General features: G+C 45.6%; 1 protein-coding gene across 1 annotated transcript in view; it reads left to right on the top strand.

Annotated features, from left to right (window-relative positions):
- The first annotated feature begins 1,199 nt into the window (after window positions 1-1,199).
- Tsc22d3 (TSC22 domain family member 3) overlaps window positions 1,200-21,283 on the top strand; it is a 64,650-nt gene continuing 44,566 nt past the window's right edge. Inside the window, exon 1 of the mRNA XM_046420743.2 lies at window positions 1,200-1,844. Within this exon, the coding sequence (XP_046276699.1) occupies window positions 1,525-1,844 (320 nt within the window). The 5' untranslated portion in view covers window positions 1,200-1,524. The remainder of the gene's footprint in view (window positions 1,845-21,283) is intronic.

The following is a 21,283-nucleotide window of genomic DNA, read 5'->3' as shown; positions in this document are numbered from 1 at the left end:
AGGAGAGCAAGTTTACAAAACAGAGGGAGATGAATGAGAGGAAAGAGGGGGTGCTGAAGTGAAGGAAGTGAGGGGGAAATTAAGGGAGCTGAAAGAATTCAGAAAGAGAAAAAAGAGGAAAGGGGAAATGTAGAAGTGGAGAAAAAGAAATGAGAGAGAGAGGGGAAAGAGAAGAACTGGGGTTGGAAGGGAGATAGAGGAAACAGACAGATAAAGAAAAACTAAAAGAGAAAAATTAGCGAAAAAATGGAAAACGTGGAAGGTTCAAAGAAAGTAGGTGACTGTGGAAAGGGAGAAGGGTTAGAGCAGAGGTAAGTCCGCTAGCCAGCTGGCGTTCCAGAAAAACAGGAGAGGTTATTCAAATAGGATTCCGGAGAGAGGGGAGAGAGTAAGGGGGGCGGGGGAGAAGACAAGTGAAGTGAGAAGAAAGGGACAGAAACTGAGGACGAGTTTGACCGTGCTTCTTTGAGTTTGGCTTAAGACATTTACTGAGTATCCCTGACGTGTGTCTGGCGCTGACTATGCAGAGACGACCTGTTCTCCGCACCCCCCAAATAGGGTTTGTGGAGAGCGATGGTTGAAAGCCACGACACGCGGGGGCTCCCAAACGCGGCGTTTCTCCTGTAGGGGGACTCCTCCGCGGTGGGACTAGAAACATTTGCCCTCCCGCCAAGCTCCAGACCCGCTAGGCGGGGTGACATGGGAGGCGCGGCGCTCCAGACGGAGTGCTGGCAGATTTCTGGCGGAGGATGCGCCATGAGCGTTGAGGGAGCCCGAATCGAGGCGCTAGGCGCTCGGAGAAAGGGAGAGCAGGAACGGGTTCCATAGGAGTGCGAGCGGCTGCGTGGGCGCTAGGGTGAAGGCGGGGCGGGGCGAGGGGGCCAGACTGAGCCCGACCTGGGGCCCGCGCCTGCGAGGGAAGCGACAGCGGAGCGCGCTCCGCCGGCCCAGCTGGGGTCATTTACATGCTGTCATAGCCAGGTGCTGACTCCAAGGCGTGCGGCTGGCTCGCTCGCTCGCTCGCTCTCCGCTCCTGCCACCGCTCAGCCGGCACAACCCAAGAGAGCCTGAGAGCCTGTGAGCCAGGGTGGGAGGGAGCATAGGAGGGAGGGAGCGAGGGCGCGCCCCGGTTCTCCCTCTTGCCCTGTTGCCCGCCCTTCCTGCCGCCACAGGTCCGCCCCGAGCCCTGCTCACACTTGGGAAACTTGGGACTGCGCTGGGGCCGTGTGTGGCACCTCAGAGGGGGCGGCCCCGGCCACTAGAGGAGGGGGAGGAGGAGGAGGAAGTGAGCCCGAAGGATCCGCTCAGAGCTGTTTGTCCAGCTGTTTCTATTCGCACCCCGAGCAGTTACAACCAGAAGGGGGCCGAGCCTAGGGTGGCTGGCTTTAGGCGCTAATTTCCAACTCTTCTCCTCACAGCTTGTCTTTTCCAGGCACCCTGGAGTCCCCTAAGGCCAGCCCGGAGGGCGCGCACCTGCCAGCCGCCCCTGACCTCGAAGGCCAGGCGGCCCCCGAGCCTGAGAAGATGGCCCAGTCCAAGACCGACTGCCGCTCACCTGTCGGCCTTGATTGCTGCAACTGCTGCCTGGACCTGGCCCACCGGAGCGGGCTCCAGCGCGACAGTAGCGGGGAGAACAACAACCCGGGCAGCCCTATAGTGAGCAACTTTCGGCAGTTGCAGGAGAAGCTAATCTTTGAGAACCTCAACACTGACAAGCTCAACAGCATAATGCGGCAGGATTCGCTAGAACCAGTGCTGCGGGACCCCTGCTACCTGATTAACGAAGGCATCTGCAACCGCAACATCGACCAAACCATGCTCTCCATCCTGCTCTTCTTCCACAGGTGGGTGGCTGGGCACACGGGTGGGTGCGAGTCCAGGTTCACACCGGCCTCTGCTGGACCTTCACCTCTGACAAAAGGGGCAACCAGGAAGTTCATTAGGGGCACGGGGGAGATCAGGATCACTGGCTTTGGTAACTGGACTTTGAGGCTATTTGGAATCCCACAGAACTCAGGGGAGGACTGGCAGGTGCGAATATTTTGAAGGGGCCTACAAAGGCTCACCAGGAGAACTCTGGGGCCCAGAAGGTCGGCAGACCCCATAGGTATGGAGAGAGCTCTCAGTACCCATTTTCACAAATGCATACATTTCCACAGACCCCTTAGGACATTCTGCCGTGAGGTCCTCTTGGAATCTGAGTTCTACCCTATCCAAAAGCCCATTTCTAAATGCACAAGCTCGGATTGAAACTGCAAGGGCTTTTAAATTACTGAGTAGCCCTAACTGACAGTGAGGACAAGCAAAATGTCAAGACAAATTAGGCTGCAGCTGGTGGCAGAAGGTGGACGGTTGGGAATAAGAAAAACCAGAGACAGGTTAGGTTTTCTTGAGACTCTGGATGGGGGGACTCCATGGATCACAGCCTTTGATTTCAAATGTAGGCAAAAGGAACCCCAGAGAGCACCCTAGGACATCTCCTTGAGTGCCTCAAGAACTGCATATGGCAGTAAGGTGGATGAATCCATATCCATGCAAGCAGTGTTTGAGAGGGTAGGTTAGACTTTCTAGAAATCCTGTTGGGGAGGAAAGGAAGAGAGAGGAGAGGAGAGAAACACAGTGGGCATACCCAAGGCAGCTGTTGTCCCCCAATCTGAGATGATCTGGTAACAATGACTTAACAACTGAGGTCATTTTTTTTAAAATTTGTATTTGTTCTTTTTAGTTATACATGTCAGGAGAGTCTATTTTGACATATGTATACAAACATGGAGTATATGGTATTCTAATTATGATTCCAGTCTTGTGGACGTACACAATGTTGAGATTCACTATGTTGTATTCATATATGTACTTAGGAAAGTTATGTGAGGTTCATTCCACTGTCTTTCCTGTTTCTGTCCACACTCCCAATACAACTGAGCTAATTTAAAGACAAGGAAGGCAACTTTAGGAAACCTTGCCATGGGTTTGGCATTCTTAGTGGCAGGCTGTGTGTGTATGTGCAGGGATGGATTTTATTCATGCTCAATGACACAGGTTATGTAAGTGAAAGCCATCCCTGTTGTGCCAGACTGGATGGTAGTACAAGTTATGGTTCTACTTTTCTGTATGAGCCTGAGCAAGTTGCCTTACCTCTCTGGTCTCTAAGGCTCCTTCTAGCTCTGAGGTTCTAGGTCATGGGTAGGTGGTGTGCACAGACAAAGTGATAAGAAATACTGAGCACTCACAAAGTGCTTGGGTGCCTGTGAGGCTGAAAGGAGAAATTTAAAAAAAACAATAGAGAAAGGCAGGAGCGACCCTCACTTAATGCTAAGATCAGTTTTGCCTCCCTTGTCCCAAGACAAATCCACCATCGCCTCTCCCTCACTCTATTCCCAGTGGTTCCAGAGGGGGACAAGCAAGGCTGCCAACTTCGTTAGTATCACTGTAACAAGTTGTATTTCTCAGGCATTTGTGATGCCTTTCTCATCTATTGTTTCACTTTAGGTGTCAACTTATCTCATTTTCTAAAATAAACCAGGCCATGGATGGAACAGGTTTTGAGAGAATCTTCATTTCTGGTGAAAGATTACTACAAGTGTATTCATTCCACAGACGTTGAAACCCTGCAGAGCAAAATCCCTAACTGGCTCCTAAGGATCCACTCATCTCTGTTGGAGAGTGGCAGAGGGGGAGGGGTGGTACCGAAACCTGGAATTGTGTCTGTAGCATTTGTGTTCTTTCAGCTGGGAGAGAAACTGCCCCTCCAGGGCTTTGGTAAAGTGTGAAAGGGGTCACTTCCTCTGGTTCTGGGCCTAGGAGGATTGAACTTAAGTGAGCAAGGTGTGAAGTTGGGAGCCTGAAGATCAAAATTTTCACCTGTGCCACACCTCAGTGTGTCCTGGTTGTTTGGGTTTCTTGAATGGAAAGACCTCCTTTGTTATTCACATTACTGATGTTTGATTCTTGGTAAAACCTGGAAATGCTACAAGTTGGGGAAGAGGGGAGGTGTTGATGGCACTCATTGAGAAAGGAGAGTGAACTATTAGGAAGGTGCACCTGAGCACCCTGTCTCCTGGAAACAGAGCAACTCAGTGGCCTAAACTGATGAGGAGCAAACCAGCAAGTTGTCAGGCTTCCTTGAGTTTGAGGAGTGAATGGCAGGGTCCTGTGGTAACAATCTTATATTCTCTCTCTCATTTTTCTTGACAACTAGGACCTTAAAGAGCACAGATACTGGGCTGGGGGTATAGCTTAGTGGTAGAGCACATGCCTAGCATTCAAGAGACCCTGAGTTCCATCCCCAGCACTGGAAAGAAATGGGAGTGGGGTGAGGACTGAATTCAGTTTAGGCTTTGCCCAGAATGACATGCTCATTAGCAAACCAGGAGACCATTATTTCTAGTCATGGGACTTTTCCAATGTCTGGATTGGACAGTCTTCTCCTAAGTGAACATTTCCTTTATTACTTCATTTCATTCCCTGGGTTTCTATCACCATACTTCAGCTGCCGTTTTCACTCCTGTTCCTTTTCATGATTAGACATTTCAGGTTCCTGTTTCAGTGCCTTTCTCCTTAACCAACTTTTTCCAGCAAGACTGCCTGTCCTGCTGGAGAAAGTATGCTCCACATCCCTCATCCTGTAGCCTATTCCCTTGCTATGAGGGCTCCCGCATTCTTAGGAAGAGGGCAGGGCACACTCCTGATTTATATCTTGTTTATCTGCTTTGACCTGTCCCTGCTTCCCAGCTTAGCCCTTGATTTCCTTGGAACAAAAGAGTGTAAGAAATTTGCAGGTAGGGCTGTATTTGACTCACTTTGTTTCCCTCAGCTTCTACTTATACAGCCAGTACTTAATAAAGTTTTTTTTTTGGGTGGGGGGAGTGACTACTTAATAGTTGGTGCAGTCCCATGTAAAGATTTTATAACTTCAAATTTGTCCTGGAAAATCCTTATTAAAGTTTAAATATGGTTGTTCTTTTTTTCCCCATTTTTTAACACCACATGCAATGCCTCTAGTACCCTGGTAGAAGTCCTGATAGATGCTTCTGTGTATACACATATAAATCTGTGGCAATGGGTATGTAGCCTTTTGGTCTGTAAATGGTGCCTCTATACTATTGGGTGGAAGATGTGTGTTTTAAACACCATCCCCTCAGTCTTTTGTTATTTAACTAACAACTATAAAGGTTTAATAGCTAATGTTTATTTCATATTTTATAATGTGTACTCTGCATAATTTCAGTTAATATTTATACCAACCCAATGAAATGTTCACTATTATTTCATTCTAGAAAGAACAAAATGAAGGCTGGGGTTGTGGCTCAGTGGTAGAATGCTTGCCTAGCATGTGCAGGGTGCTGGGTTTGATCCTCAGCACCATATAAAAATAAAGTAAGGTATTGTGTCCAACTACAACTAAAATAAAATATTTTTTAAAAGAACAAAATTGAGACTCAGAAAAATTAAGTAACTTGCCCAGTGCTTCACAATGAAGAGTAGAACCTAGACTGTGACTGAGAGCATGAATTCTAGGATCTATGTGCTGTCTATGAAGAAAGTATTAAGAACACTAAAGAAGCTAGGTGCACATGCCTGTAATCCCAGCAGCTTTGGAGGCTGAGGCAGGAGGATCATGAGTTCAAAGCCAGCCTCAGCAAAATTGAGGTGCTAAGTAACTCAGTGAGACCCTATCTCTAAATAAAATACAAAATAGGGCTGGAGATGTGGCTCAGTGGTCAAGTGGCCCTGAGTTCAATCTCCAGTACAAAAAACACTAAAGAAGAACAAACTCGGGCTGGGGTTGTGGCTCAGCGGTAGAGTGCTTGCCTCACATGTGCAAGACCCTGGGTTTGATCCTCAGCACCACATAAAAATAAATAAGTGAAATAAAGGTATTGTGTATAATTTTAAAAAAATAAAGAATAAACTAACACTAGAGACTTTGTTAAACACTAAAGATGGGTCTATGAAGAAGAGGTAAATGTGAGCACACAACTTTTCCAAATGGGCAATATGTCCTTGTTAGGTAAGGGGACCAACAGTCTTGGTCCTGGAACACAGGACTTTCATTGATCGCACTGGGACAAATCTAGGAAAACTAGGACAGTTGGTTACCCTATTATTAGGGGATTTTACCTTGTGATTTGAGTAGGCTTCTACTGCTGGAAAACTTAGGAGGGAGACAAAATAAGCTGGGAACAACTGAAGTTTTCAACTAATGCATTCCTTATTTATTCTTTTTTTTTTTTTTGGTACCAGAAATGCTTAACCACTAACCCATACTCCAGACCTTTCTATTTTTTATTTTGAGAAAGGGGCTGACTGTGTTTCTGAGGGTCTCACTAAATTGCTGAATCTGGCTTTGAACTTGTAATCCTCCTGCCTCAGCCTCCAGAGTTGCTGGGATTACAGGTGTGTGACATCGTGCCTGGCTTATTTTATTTTATTTTGAGACAAGGTCTCCATAAATTACTCAGGCTGGCCTTAAATCTGTGATCCTCTTGCCTCAGCCTCCAGAGCCACCAGGATTACAGATATGTGCCCCCCAGGCCTAGCTGTAAATTCCAGTTTAAATGTAGCATAAACACATGAAAAACCTTGCTAATTTGAAATTTCAAGAACTTTAATTCTTCCACCGATGTGATATACCAAGCTAGAATGAGAGGTTTGGCAATAGTCTGCTGTTGTGATTGTTGTTACTGTAACCTCAAATTTATTTCTAGGATTTTACCCAAAACTTTAAAATCAACTCCATTCTGCCTTCGATCCCAGAGAATACTTCCCCAGTGTAATCTAAAATATTCTGTACATGAATTTCCCTTCAGTTCCTGAAGTCTTAGTATTCTATCTTTAAGCTTCTGACCTAGCACTAACTGGTTCTCACACATAGATGCTAAAATAATAATAATAATAATAATAATAATAATAATAATAGCATATCTTGAGCTGGGGTTGTGGCTCAGTGGTAGAGTGCTTGCCTAACACATGGGTTTGATCCTCAGCACCACACAAAAATAAATAAAGTTATTGTGTCCATCTACTGCTAAAAATATTTTTTTAAAGGTAGCATATCTTTCTGGTTGCTTTATGTGTGCTAATTTATTTAATATTCCCTATAATGCTAATATATAGTAGCATGGGGAAAGAAATAAATTTAGAGATTAGGCTTTCAAGAAAATTTTACATAAGAATATTTGTGCTTTAATTGAGTCTTAAAATTAATGATTTGAAGCTGGACACATTGTTGCGTGCCTGTAATCCTGGCAATTTAAGAGGCTGATGCAGGAGGTTTGTAAGTTTGAGGCCAGTCTAAGCAACTTAGTGAGACCCTGTCTCAAAATATTTGTGTGTGTGTGTGTGTGTGTGTGTGTGTTTGTGTTTCTAGGGATTGAACTCGGGTGCTGTATCACTGAGCTACATCCCAAGCCCTTTTTATTTTTTATTTTGAGACAGGGTCTCATTAAGGCTGGCCTTGAATTTGCGATCCTTCTGCCTCAGCTTCCCAATTTCTGGGATTACAGGCATGTGACACTGTGCCCAGCTCAAAATATTTTTAAAAGGCTGGAGGTGTAGCTCAGTGCTAGAGTGTCCCTGGGTTCCATCCCCACTATCTCCACAGATACTAATAATTTCATAATACATATTCCCGGACCTGGATTCTGAGAAAGTAGCCACTTATGTGGTGTGATATGAGGGGCTGCTTGCTATAGTGCATACATTCATACTATTTAAGATTCAGTTCTCTGTACCCACACTATCTAAAACTCCTCTCCCATAGCGTCAGTTGTATGTGGACCACACCGTGAGAAACCCTGAATTAGAGATTGCAGCCCTTTGTCAACTAATTTACCATTTGATTTCGAGGATGGAATTCTTTGCCATAGAGAGGTTTTGGGTTTCTATGTGGTTAAGCCTGTCATTCTTTGCCTTTGTGATTTTTAGTTTTGGTATCAAGCTTCAAAAGTCCTCTTTAGCCCAAGGTAATTTAAAATAACTATTTCCTGAGCGTTTAGTGGTCTGACAAAGAATAGGCACTCTTGGATTAAGGGACAGTTTCTTTTGAAAACACAAATGCCTTTGCAAACTTAACAAACTTAACATTCATGATTTGGATTCCTCATGTGAACCCCAATGTCTAAGAAATTCTCCTTTTCCTAAGGCAACGTGGAATTGCATATGCTAGGAGGCTAGGATACGGGGGGCAGTCCTTTTGTTGTTGATGAGTCTGATACCCTATAGCACCTACTGTTATATCTGGGTGTGTGTTATATATGTACGTATTGTCTTTAATATATATATTATACTTATATATATTAAGTATATATAACCACTATACATTACTACTACATACATATTATAGACAATGATGTATATATATATATATGTATATGTACATATATAATATAAAATTTGCCATTTTAATAATGTTTAATTTTACAGTTCAGTGGCATCAGGTACATCCACAGTGTTGTACAACCATCACCATTTCCAGAATCTTCTTATCATCCAACGTACCTCTGTACCCATTAAAATGAAAACCCATTCCCCTTTCCTCCCAATCCCTGGAAACCTCTATTTTACCTTCAGTCTGTATGAATTTTCCTATTCTAGATATTTTACATAGGTGGAGTAATACAATATATGGCCTTTGTGTCTTGCTTCTTTGACTCAGCATAATGTTTTCAAGGTTCTTCCATGTTGTAGCATGTAACATGCTTTTTAAGACCAATTAATATTCCATTGTGTGGATATAACACATTTTGTTTATCCATTTATCCATCAGTGAACACTTTTTGGTTGTTTTTACCTTTTGGCTATTGTGAAGATTGCTACTCCTCAGTTTAGCCCAGAGTGGACCCTGTGAGCCCAAAACTTAGAAAATAACTCTTTCCACGGTGACCTTATTTTTCTTCCCTGACTGAAGAGAAGGTTAACACTCCTGCTTATATTTACACTTCAGATAAACTGACAAGCTCTCAATTCCAGGTGGAGTGTTGGCTTCTTTCCAGACCTGGCCCTGAAGAGTCTGGGTAAATGGAGATTGATGTGTCTGGCCAAGGCTGCCAGGGTCTCCAGGCCCCCTGAGTGATGGAGCCCAGCAGAATACTTGCCCCCACCTGCTGGGTTGGTTGAGAGAACCAAGGCCACTGTGTTTGCACCTGGTAGTGGCAGTTGCATTATTTGCTCATCGTGATTCTGCTCCTACCTGAACTTTCTCCTCTTATGTAAGGTATCTCTCAAGATAACTGCAAAGCCATAATCTTCCATGGTTGGCTGGGTTTACATAACAAATTGGTTTGTGTCGTGCAATAGCCTCTTGAGCCCTGAAGAAACCAATGTGCCGAATGAGTCTAAAGCTTGGGCTCATTTGGTGGGGCACTTTGTGTGCTCAGTGTACTCGAGGGAGGAGAGCATTTCATGACCATAGGGGTCAGAAAGATGAAAGATGTCCCTTTTAGATGAAGAGAGCAATAATGGCCCAGGACATATTGTGCTGTCCCATTGCCTACAGTTATGGGACAGGGTTAGGGCTTCACTGTAATGCCACAACTTTCTCAGACAAACCCTCCAAAGAACCCCATGGGCTAACAGGAGCCCTGGGAAAGCCAGAAGGAGAGAGCCTAGCTTTAGAGCAACCTAGGTTGATGATGACTCAGCATGGAGAAAATGGCTTCTGGATGCCACTGTCTCCCATGCCGAAATCCGGCTTAGCTAAGGAGTTGGAGTGGGAATAAAGTGTGGTCTTTGAGAGCAGAAAGCAAATTTTTCAGGAAGGAGTAAATCTTATCAGTAGACAAGGCAAGTTTGCTTGGACCTTCCAGCTAGAAATCCCTGCCCCCAAGTAGCTATCGAACTTCCGGAATCCATCTAGGAGGTATAAGATCCCACCCAACATAGGAGACTGAATGGGAAGCTTCCCATTGTGCAGATGCCAGCCCAAGGGGAAAAAAAAGCTAGAAGCAGGCTTGGTCATTGATGACCCAGGCATGCTATCAGCCTTCCTCTCCTGGGAGCTGCTTTCCTCAAATAGGTCCAGCTTGAAATCAGGCCCCAGCCTATAGACAAAGCATCACAGGGACGTTCCCCATCCTTCCTCGAAGGAAGAATTTTCTCACAAAACAGCCTTAGTATTTAATCCACTTCCTCATGTCTTCTCTTCAGGAGAGATGGAGAGCAGCTGCTCACAGTTTAGGGGTCTGCCTGTATTGCCACTGTTTAGTGCTATCTAGGCATGTGATTGGCTCCAGCTAGCCCTGAAGAAGAAGGGAGTGAGAAATGAGAGGAAGGGAAGTGGCTCGAGTAGCTCCTTCCTGGCTCACCCTCCCCCAGAAACCCCTCCTTCAAGGCTGCCATTTAGCCTTGCTCCCAGCCTATATCAGCCTGAGGGCCCTGACTCATATCTCACACAGTGCCTTATGTAACAGCCAGATTACTGAGGCATCAAGCTTCTGCTTGCTCAGTGGCTGGCTTCCCTGAGGCCAAGCAGTCAGAAGCCTGCTGAGGGTCTATGTGGAGCTCATACTTTCCAAGGAAAAGCTTACTATCCCCATTGTCAGGCAAACAGTCTGCTCAGAATAAGTGCCAGACAGCAAAGGTGAGCCTCCTCAGCCCCCACTGAGCAACAAATATAAGCATACTGGTGAACTAGAGAGGACTTAGTTTGGCTTGAGGCATTTTTGTTGTGGGGTTGGTGGGTGCTCTTCTTTGACCCGATAGTGCACCACTAAAGAGCCAGCCTAGTGCATGGAGGGGTCCCAGAACAGGTCTGTGGAGTTCCTCTTCCTTTTGTTCGTTGATTCAGGTACTGTTTTAGGGACCCCAGGCTGACTGACAGCAGGTGGAAGGGTTTACTGGAAGTTAGAACAGCCTGTTTAAAGGAAGGCACTTCAAGGGGCTGGGGATAAAGGTCAGTGGTAGAGTACTTGCCTAGTATGTGTGAGGCCTTGGGTTCAATTCTGTACCAGCAACCAATTCCAAATCCATTCGTCATGAATCTCAAAGTCCCAAGGCCGATCGGAATTCGCAATGGTTCTTAGTTTTTCCTATTCACAGTTACGTCACCAGCTTGATGCAACTGAGGCCCCCATGAAACCAGGATTACTGGAGTCTCTGACATATTTCTCTAATAAACTAATCTGACTATCTACAACACACAATATTCCCATCAAATATCCCACTGGGCTCAAAGCTTGTGACTAAGCTCTTGTCTTTGCCCTAGCCTGTTCTGCTATGTTTCCATAAGTGGCTAACACCATGAGGGTAGGTGGGGACACTGCTCTGTAGTCTGAGAAAGAGAGAGAAAAAGGAGAAAATAGTAAAAAGCAAAAAAAAAGTGATTTGGAAATTATCAGTAGATATAGTTTGTAGCCCAACTCCTGAGTCCTTGAACAAGCTCAAGATCACCATCCCAGGGCTTAAGAGAGCTGGGCACCCCAAGTCTCTGAGATAGAGGTACAGAATTTTCCCTTTGGGGAGTCCTCCCAGGCTCTAGCACCTCACTTCTCCCTGTCCCTTTTGCCCTTTTGGTTCATCATAGTCAATTAGCAGGGTAAAAAGGAGAAGGAGGAGAAGAAGGTAAAAAAAAAAAAAAGAAAAGAAAGAATAAGAAAAAGAACTGCTCAGTTTTTAGGCAACTTAATCTGCCTGGCCAGATGCACAGAGAAATGAATGATGGTGCACCTTGTACTGAGCCACCAAACACTTCAATTAATCAATCCATCATTTATTGACCAAGGGTCTGCTATTTATTGAGCACTGACCCTGGATCTATTGAATACCTACCTACCGTACTAAGCACTCTAGAGGACCCTGGGGACATCAGAGGCTAGATGAGGGTGTGAGGAGCTGAGGGTGTAGCTGAGGGGAGTGGAGCAGCTGCACCCAAGGCCCATGGGGAACAGAGCACTGGCGCAGCCACAGATCTCTGAGAGCCAAGTTGGGGCTCCTTCTCCTTGAGGGAAAGACCTTAAGCTTAGTGGAACTTGGGCGGTGCCAAAGCAAACTAGGAAGGGAGAGTCTCTTTATGGTGGCGGCTTCCAGCAGAACCTTAAAGAATGGGTTGGCTTTGGCATGTGGGAAGCAGCTGGCTGGCTGACTAGCTGGCTGAGAGACTTTCTGGTTGGGAGAGGGGAGAAGAACCTTTCCAGTCCAGCAGGATTCCTGGTAGGAAGGTGCTGGCCTGGGGTGGGAACACTTTTGATTCTTTCTGGGATGAACCCAATGTCACCAAGCTTCAGGAACAAGAGAACCAGTCCTCTTCCTCGATGTCCTCTCTGCCTTGGGGCAGATTTACCCTATATCCTCTCCTCAGGAACCTGGGCTATTCCTGCATAAATGGAGGTCTTCAGGGCCTGGGAACAGGAAGAAAGTTCCTTGGAACCAGGAGAGATGAGCTTGAGGGTATAGTTAAAGGTGGGCACGCCAGAAGATACTGTGGCTTCATGTCTGTGCATCTCTGTCCTCAGTTTCTGCAAGGCCCCTTCTGAGGTGGGTAACAGAAGTATGGCAGTGTCAGGATGCTTGGGGGGTGGGGGTGCTGGTGGCCCCATAGGATGTCATTTTAGTCTTGATTGCAACTTGGTCAAACCCTTATTCCCTGATGCCCTCTAAGTGAAGTTCCTGAGGTAGGGCTAAGAAAAGTGGGAAAACTCAAGCTGGGAGGGAGTGGGAGGGAGCTAGGGTAGCAAAAGGGACTTCAGGTAAATTAGGGAAAGAGTGTGCTGTCTAAGGTTAAAGTGTTCCATCTTTGCTGTCTGGTATCCTCTCCCTCAGTTAGTGTCCTGGATTCACGTGCCCATAATCCTTTCTTACAAGTGGTCTACAGAATTCATATTCAGGTTCAATATCAGTTTCAATCAACAACAAATATTCATTACACATTTTCCATGTGCCAGGCTCAGTGTTAGGCACTGGGGATACAATAGGAAGTGTACAAAAGGCGTGGTTTAAGCAATCTTAGAATGGTAGTGGAATGGAGGAAACAGTCACTAACCAAATGGTCCCATTAATGAATGTATAGTCACAAACTAAGTGCCAGGAGGGAAAAGGAATAATCTTTGTCAAAGAATATAGCAAAGAGATTTCCTAAGGAAGTGATATCTGAACTAAATAAATGAATCTCTAATGCTGAAATTTTGATCATCAAACCCAGACTAGAGAAGACATTTTCAGACAGAGGACTTTCTAAGGGATCCATGAAGTCATGCCACGTAGGTAGCTCTCTCTCCTCTGGAAATATCTCTAGGACCGAAGTAACCAGCAGGTCCAAAGGGAAAGGACTAAAAACATTCTGACAAGAGATAAGTTTGAAGCCCATGGGGCAACTTGTATTCAATGTCATTCTATGCTAAAAATAGTCTGTGACAGTATGGAAATGTGTAAAGGCTGGCCCTGGGGATCAGTGATAAAGTGGGTATAGCCTGTGGGAAGGAAAATTTGTTTTTGTAAATTATTTTCTGTTCAGAATAAAAGAAAGGGGGAGGTGGGCTGGGTTTTCTTTCCCCTTCGGGGCTCCCTTCTGAGCAATGAATGTTTCTCATTGGACAGAAGCAGTAGGGCACAGAACTGCAGGCTGCACTCCTTTCTGGGGCCCAATGTGCAAATTCTCTGGGCTGCACATGTCAGATATTTGGCCAGGCTGAAAAATAGCCTGATATGGAAGTGAAGGGAGACTATACTCTGAGAAGAGCAGAGAAATTGATTGAGGAACCCCCACACAGGCAAAGCAGGTGAGAGCTGAGATCTCAGTATGATCCAAGTGAATCTAATTGTGATGGGTGCAGATAAAGGAAATGGGACTTGTTTAGCCAACAGGAGGTAAGCCTGGGCTTGAGGGACATGTTGGGCAAAGCTAAAGAAACTAAGATTATAGAGAAATTTAGGGTTCCTGGGGTGTGGTGGGGAATGGGGATGGTGTAGAGAGAGAAGAGAGGTTGATTTTCAAATATAAAAAAAAGTCACGACTCAGAGAGGGTGACTAGCTATTTCCCAGCCACACTAGGAACAGAACAAGAGGAAATGGGCCTACACAGTAGCATGAAGAACTGAGATTAGATAGCAGAAAGAACTTCCTGACTCAAGCGTTCAGAGAAACTAGACAAAATTACCAAGGAATGTTATATGTAATTTTAAAATATGGGAAAGATGGTGACAGTAGCCATTAAGAATTGGATAAAAGAGTGGAGGGACTGGTTTTATAAGGACCATGGACAGAAAGGGGCAGGCAGTTGGGAAAACAAAAGGGTCAGGAACAAGTACGTATAAGGAAAAGGCAAGTGCATGTGTGAAAGATGATGAAAATACTTTCATAATAAAAATGTCAATGAAATTTCCTTGGGAGGCAAGTCATACACTCTTCTCTGAATGGTGTGGGGAATGGAGTAAACTCATTAGGTCTTCCCCAGAATCCATAGACTTTGTCTCAACAGGGCACCTCATGCCCTACTCTTAACATTTTTGGGGAGCACCCCTATGCTGGAAACAATAGAGTAAGACTGCTCACCCCAGCTACTTGTGGGGAAAAACCTTTCTCTTTAATGCACACAACAAAGATTAGACACAGAGTATACAGTGGGAAACACAAACCATGGGCAATCCCTGCCACTGGAAACTTACAATTCAATGGCATAAACAGATGTCAAATAATAATTTCACAAATAACAATATCATGATAATTGATTGTAGTGAAGGAAAAGTGCAGGAAGCTGGGAGAACATAGGCTAAGGGGCTTCACCTAGGATTAAAGAATCTGTGAAAGAAAACTCACTTTATTGATACCTTGGGCACTACATGTGACCCACTGTGTGTCTTGCCCAAAATCAGTATCAAGAAAAGGCAACCTGAGCCCAGTAACTACTAATGTAGAAATGGAGATGTTGTGTGCCTACTGGGATGGGATTTTGAAACTCTTCCTGCTGACTGAAGCCCTGTCAGATAGGAGCAAACCCCCAAGGAAATTTTCTTACTGCCAAAATCAGGCAGCCTCAATTTAGGCAGAGTGATTCTCTAAGGGCCATAATGGCCTATCATCTGAAAGTCCAGATCAGGAAGACTTTGAAGAGCTTATCACCTGCCAGATGAACAGGATGGAGGTCAATGAAGAGAATAAAGAACTAATGTGCAGAAAATTACATTTGAAATTGGCCCTTAGAAATGACCATGTCTCCAAAATGCTGTGTCCTCAAGTCTCCTCTTTAAATATGGGAGGTTTTGCTGGTATCTTCTAATTTTAACTACAAGTTGTATCTGGTGCTGTTGAGCCTGGTCCTGGCAAGTCAGGATCCTAGAGAGGTAGGGCCCAGCTGTTTTTCCCTGTCCCTCTCTCAGAGGGATGAAGGGTTCTGGTACTTGTGAGGAGCTCCAATGGGCTTCTCTGCCCTTGAAAGGACCTGGAGGGGCACAAAGTGGCTCATAGGGCATTAGCATGAAGCACGGGGGCTTAACATCTGTTGGACAATCATTGATAGACTCAGTGGCCTTGGCAAGTGATAGCATTTCTGCATCTCAGTCTCCTCATCCAGAAATTGATGGCAATGTGGCTGGGAAAGTTAAGTGAGAGGATACTTCTAGAAAGTATACAGAATCCTTAGATTATCATTAGGAAAGTCACATTTAGTGCCAGAACACCTTATCTGGCTTGCCTTGCCTCTGCCTCTCTCCCTAAATCCTTACTCCTCTGACACCTTCCCTTTTGCGTCAATCGCATACCCTCTCCAGCCTCAAGCCAGCCCAGGCCTGAAAACCCATTTGGCAAGACTTTCCCCTATCAATGCTTGCACTCTGAACCTTCTGCGTTCACACTCAGTTATAAATGACTGAGAACACTTTGTGTTTCCCTCCTGCTGGGGAAGGAGGTGAACTGGAAAGAGCTTTTACGTTCTTACCAAAGATCAAAACCTATGTACACATAAGGGTGTCCTACTGGTATTGCTAGCAAATGGGAAAGGATTTCTGAGGGCAATGCGGGTGGGGAAGACCTCTTCAAGACCTGAGCTACTCTCCTCCCAAAGTTGGCTGCCTGGGCATGCACCTTGACAGAGACATGGAGGCTCAGAACTGGCAGAAACTTTCTTAGTCATCTGGTCTGAACCCTTCCTACTACAGATGAGGAAACTGAGGCTCAAAGTGGGGTTTGTATCTGCCCAAACCAAACAGCCAATTAGTGAGCAGCTAGAAAGAGAAACCATGTCTCCTGATTCTCTGATCCAATGGTGTTCCAACTTCCCATGGCTGTGCACATCCCATCCCAGTAGGTACACAACATCTCCATGCCAGGAGACCAGCTTCAGGCCCACCTGATGCCAAAAACAGTGTTTTATTTGATTTTATTTAATGGAATTGACCAGTGGTTTTGGTGTTGTGGAGCCCCAGTCCTGGAATCCTGATTCTGCTCAGGCTGGGGCTGCATGCCACAGCCACAGTCATGCTAGGGGGATAGAAAGGCCTGCTGTTCTGGTTGGAAAAGAAATCAGTTGCTGAAACATTGGTCTTTTTGAAAGTTCCAGCCACAGGGGCTGGCTGGCAGAGCTGCTGTCTGGGCTCCCCCAGAGGATCCGGCCCTCCCCTTCAGTCTGGGAGTTAGTTTAGGAAGCTGGCCCGGCCTCGGCAGAAGATCCCCAGGGCAGCACTTGCCCCAGGAGCTCCAGCTTTCGCTCAGAGCCTGGGAGCCCCCGAAGGCACTCAGGGCGAGCCAGCCCAGGCTGGCCCTGAGGTTCCCTGAGCACTTTTTCTTTAGAGCCCGGGAAAGAGTTTTCAATTGCTCCCGCCCTAGCCTAGCAGCTACAAGAAGGGAGGGAGGGAAGAAGGGAAAGAGGGAGGGAAGAAGGAAAAGAGGGAGGGAAGAAGGGAAAGAGGGAGGGAAGAAGGGAAAGAGGGAGGGAGGGAGGGAGGGAGAGAGAGAGAGAGAGAGAGAGAGAGAGAGCATTCAAGTAAGAGAGAGGAAAGAACCAACCCCAGCCAGCCAGGCAATCAAGGTGTCCCTCTGCAGCGGTGAGATGAAGGTGGAAAGGCTGGAGGAGCCCCAGCTCCTTGAGGAGCCCCAGCTCGGGGAAGACCCAGAGCCTGGGGAGGAAGCACAGTTCCTGGAGGAGTTACAGCTTGAGGTGGTAGAGAGTGGGTCAGATTTAGATCCAGAAGATCTGGGTTCGAGTCCAGACTTTGCCACCAATCTGATGCTTGAGCTTGAGTAAGTAACTCCCTGCCCTTCTGTGGGCTGATTTTCCTCCTTAAAAATCGGGGAGGGAGAGGCAAGATGGTCTGTAGGGTTTCTTCCAACTCAGATATTCATTTGGGAACACTATGCCTCTAAAATCTTGATGTGTGGGCTGGGGTTGTGGCTCAATGATAGAGTGCTTGCCTAGCATGCATGAGGCACTGGGTTCGATCCCCAGCACCACATAAAATAAAAACTAAATAAACAAAATAAAGGTATTGTGTCCATCTACAACTAAAAATATATTTTTTAAAAATCTTGATGAATGGGAATGGGATGCACAGAAATTTGAATTAGCTGTTGAACACCTGAATGTCAGAATAGTTTTACAGGGGGCAAAGGGTTCACGTAAACAAGATCAAACAAACAAAAAACAAAAAAAGAAGGCAATAAATGTGTAAGACTCATGAGCTTCAAATGGGGATCCAGGCAGAGTATTAATGAACAGAGTATTAGTTTTGATTTCCAGAATTCAAGGATGATACACTTTAAGCAGGTTAGTGATGAGAACTAGAGTGTTTGGGGATTTCATTAATATGCAGTTGCTAATGAACCCCTCAACCAAATGTCTCCCAGTGACCCCATCAGTCCCCAAATGCAATTGCTTAACCAAATTGCATTTCTTGAGTTCTTCATGTGTGTCTTTGCATAAATTCTCGATTGAATGCTGGGATGCGGGTGATTTTCAGATGTTCACAGACAGATCTAAAAGACAGCCTAAGAAGAGAGATGAAACTGACCACCTGTCTTAAAAACCTACTTTCTTGAAATGAGACCCACTGCTGCATGACTCATTTCAGATCCTTTTGGAAATCTGAAGGCCAATATATATGGCTACCCCCACCAATAATGTGCAGATATGTTTCCAATATGCTTGGTGGGTGTTAGTGTTTGATACATAACATTGCATTCAGATTCCTTTAACTTTGTGTTTATCCCTCCCTGGGTTATAGGATGAATGCCTGTAAGCCATAGCAGGTGGAGTTTCACTAACCAAAGAGCTCTTGCCAGGCCAGCCATGATACTTGGGGTTCCCTAAATGGCAGATCATCTAAGATGTCCTCTGCCTCTCTCCACCTGTTCAGACACCTGCCCACAGTCCTAGTACCCTTATTATCACACAGACTGTGCCCTTGCTGCTGCCCACCCCCCTTCTTGGCTCCATTTATTTGTTCAACAATAATTTCCTGACAGATTTCTGGCCACATAGGTAATCGTAATCAATCATAGATTCCTGAGATTGGAAGGGATCTTAATATTTCCACAGGACAATTGTTTTCGAAGATTACTGTAAGATATAGAGTCTTTCTTGCACCTTAGAGACTGTGGAGAGGGGAAGAAAAGAGAGGTAAGGGCAGAGGTGACTTTGAGGGAGCAAAGAAGAGGAAGAGAGAGACTGGAGGAGGACAAAAAGAAAGAGGAGAGGTAGATTATACCACCACTCTCACCAAATAGAGATTACACTTCAAAATAAGGTCATAGCTGGGTGCAGTGGTGTATACCTGTGATCCCAGCGGCAGGGAGGCTGAGGCAGGAGGATCAAAAGTTCAAAGTCAGCCTCAGCAACATAGGGAGACCCTAAGCAATTTGGTGAGACTCTGTCTCTAAATAAAATACAAAAAGGGCTGGAATATTGCTCAGTGGTTAAGTGCCCTGGGTTTAATCCCCAGTATCCCCCCCGCCAAAAAAAAAGGTCACAAATAAGAATCTACATGTGTTGTTTTAAAGTTTTTAGGGTTTTAGTCCTCAATCTATTTGCATTTCTTCACCAAAAGGTTTTGAAGCTGAGTTCTACTAAACTAGAAGGTGTCTCCACATAGATGGTACATATTAGGAGGTGAATCGACCCCCAAGGGAGCCAGGGAGGCAGAGCTCACAGCCTCAATTCAGCCTCCCTTAGAGCAGTCCTGGTCCTCCTTAAACTTTGTGTCCAAAGACCACAAGAGCTTTTAGGTTAGATTGGTGGGGGCAGGGCAGGGAAGTAAGGATGGAGAAGATTATTGTTTAACAACAACAAAAAATGTTATAAAGCACTGAAGGACCTTAACTCCCCAGCCCCCCAGCTGAACAGGAATTTTGTCTGAAACATCCCCAGGAAGTAGACATGCTGCCTGGGCTTAAAGGCATCTAGTATGAACTGGTTCCCTGGTTGATCCACAGTCCATCTGTTTAGTCCAGACCAAATCAGCACACATCTTTCTTGCTTGCAAAATGCTTTGGCCCCTCCTCTCATGTTCCTGCTGCGGGGCCTCCTTTGTCTTTTGACCACCTGGGGAGCAGACTTAGGGGAGGGGTGGCCCTGGCTGCCTGGGGGAATACGGTGTTCCCTGCTAAGGGTACCACGTGCTCTGTGTGGCCTCTGTGTGCGCAGGGCCAGACAGGCAGACTACTGATGTGGGCTTGCAGCACTCCAGCAGATGCAGCCCCTGGGGCCAAGGCGGAGGAAGTCCACTCCACCAAGGGCACTGGCCGAGTTAAGTGAAGTCTAGTGTGGAATTCTGGGCAGGGGAAATAGCTCGAGGGAAGGAACACTTGACCAGGAATAAGGGCCCAGTGTTCTATAGCCAACTCCAGCTTTGGCTGGGGCTGTCACCTGAAAGGAGAAAAATAATAACAGCCAGGACCCTGTCCCTGGAAGGAAAGAGGGAGGGAGCTAGGCTTAGGATGGTATCCTGGCCATTTGGGGCAGTCTAAAGCTCTGACAGCTTTACATTAGAGAAGAAAATAAAGCCGGGCTTGTTGGTGGCAGGAACCATCTGCACATGCTATACAGAGAGCACTGTTTCCCTGAGTGCGGTAAACATACGCTGGTGGTGTGCAAGATGATTTTAGGTGGCATGTGGACTAACTTTGTTTTTCTATTTTTATAGCTACTTATTTATTTAACATGTATTAGGGGAAAATGTGGCTAGCACATACACCCTATTTTAAAAATATTATTTCTAAGGATGAGGCATTTTTAAAAGGTGACTCTACTTAATTTAGAGAAAATATCTTGACCATGGTAGACAAGTAACTGGAGTTAGAGACATGCCATTGCATTGTGTGTAAGCAGGGGTGGGGCAAGAAGAGCCAGAGGATAAGTGACAGGAGTCATACAGTATGGTTTGAGATTGTCTTTTTCATGTGTACCTAGCTTGAAGTCCTCTTCTGACAGCCTTATTCCAAGTGTAAGAACAACCTGCTATTTTTATATCCCTGGTGTCCTGCTCTGCCCCTTGACACTCAACACTCCAGATTAGCAGCAGGCCCTTCTCTTGGTCGAGGGCACTGTCTCTACCACACTTGGTCAGACATGGGGAAATAGATGCTGGAGAATCAGTGGGGCCGTCCCCACTAGCCTCCACTGATTTCTTCTCAGCATTGTTCATGGGCATATTCAACTCAAATTTAAGGAGATGTTTCTGGGAAGCAAGGCAAGAAGTTCCAATCTTTCTCTGAATGCACAAAACTAGAGGAGAAGGATAGGAAATACGTCACTGCACCAATTTTGCATGGACATGCACCCATTTCCAGACAGACTGGGACAAGATTTCATGGGAAATGTGCATAACATCAAACTGTAAAAGAGGCTTCCCAATTCTGCTGAGAGTTTTTGATGAGCCAGTGTAAATCAGTTTGGTCCACTTCCTCCTTCTGTTGCCTACAGTAGAAAACATGATTCTTAGTCCTGCCTCCTCTTGGAACTCACCTAGTGAATTAGGAGGGAGAACTCTGAGGGGAAGCAGCAGGTGATGAATGTCATGGGACTGGTCTCCTGCCTTCTGGCTTGGTTGTATTTTTCAGGACATATTGTGTGTTTTTCCTATATGGTCCACTCCCTTGAACTGGCTTTAGCGCACAGTTTAATCTTCAAACATCTCTAAGAGAGGAAATAGCACAGTGTCCTTTGGCCATACATTCCAATGGTTGACAACCTCTGTTCCCTGAGATTGTTCCTCCTAGTTCTAGAGTCTTCCAGCTCTCCATATATGCTTAGTCATTAATTACCTCATTGACCTTTTTTTAAAAAAATTAGCTAAATCTATTTTTAAAGAAAACTTTGAACCAGGTTTTGTTTCTTCGTCCTTTAAATATTCTCCAAATTCC

The sequence above is a fragment of the Marmota monax genome, unplaced genomic scaffold (assembly GCF_021218885.2).
Source record: "Marmota monax isolate L192 unplaced genomic scaffold, Marmota_monax_Labrador192_F-V1.1 WCK01_AAM20220418_F8-fsc00050, whole genome shotgun sequence".
NCBI classification, from domain to species: domain Eukaryota; kingdom Metazoa; phylum Chordata; class Mammalia; order Rodentia; family Sciuridae; genus Marmota; species Marmota monax.
This window is presented reverse-complemented; position numbering and strand designations above follow the sequence as displayed.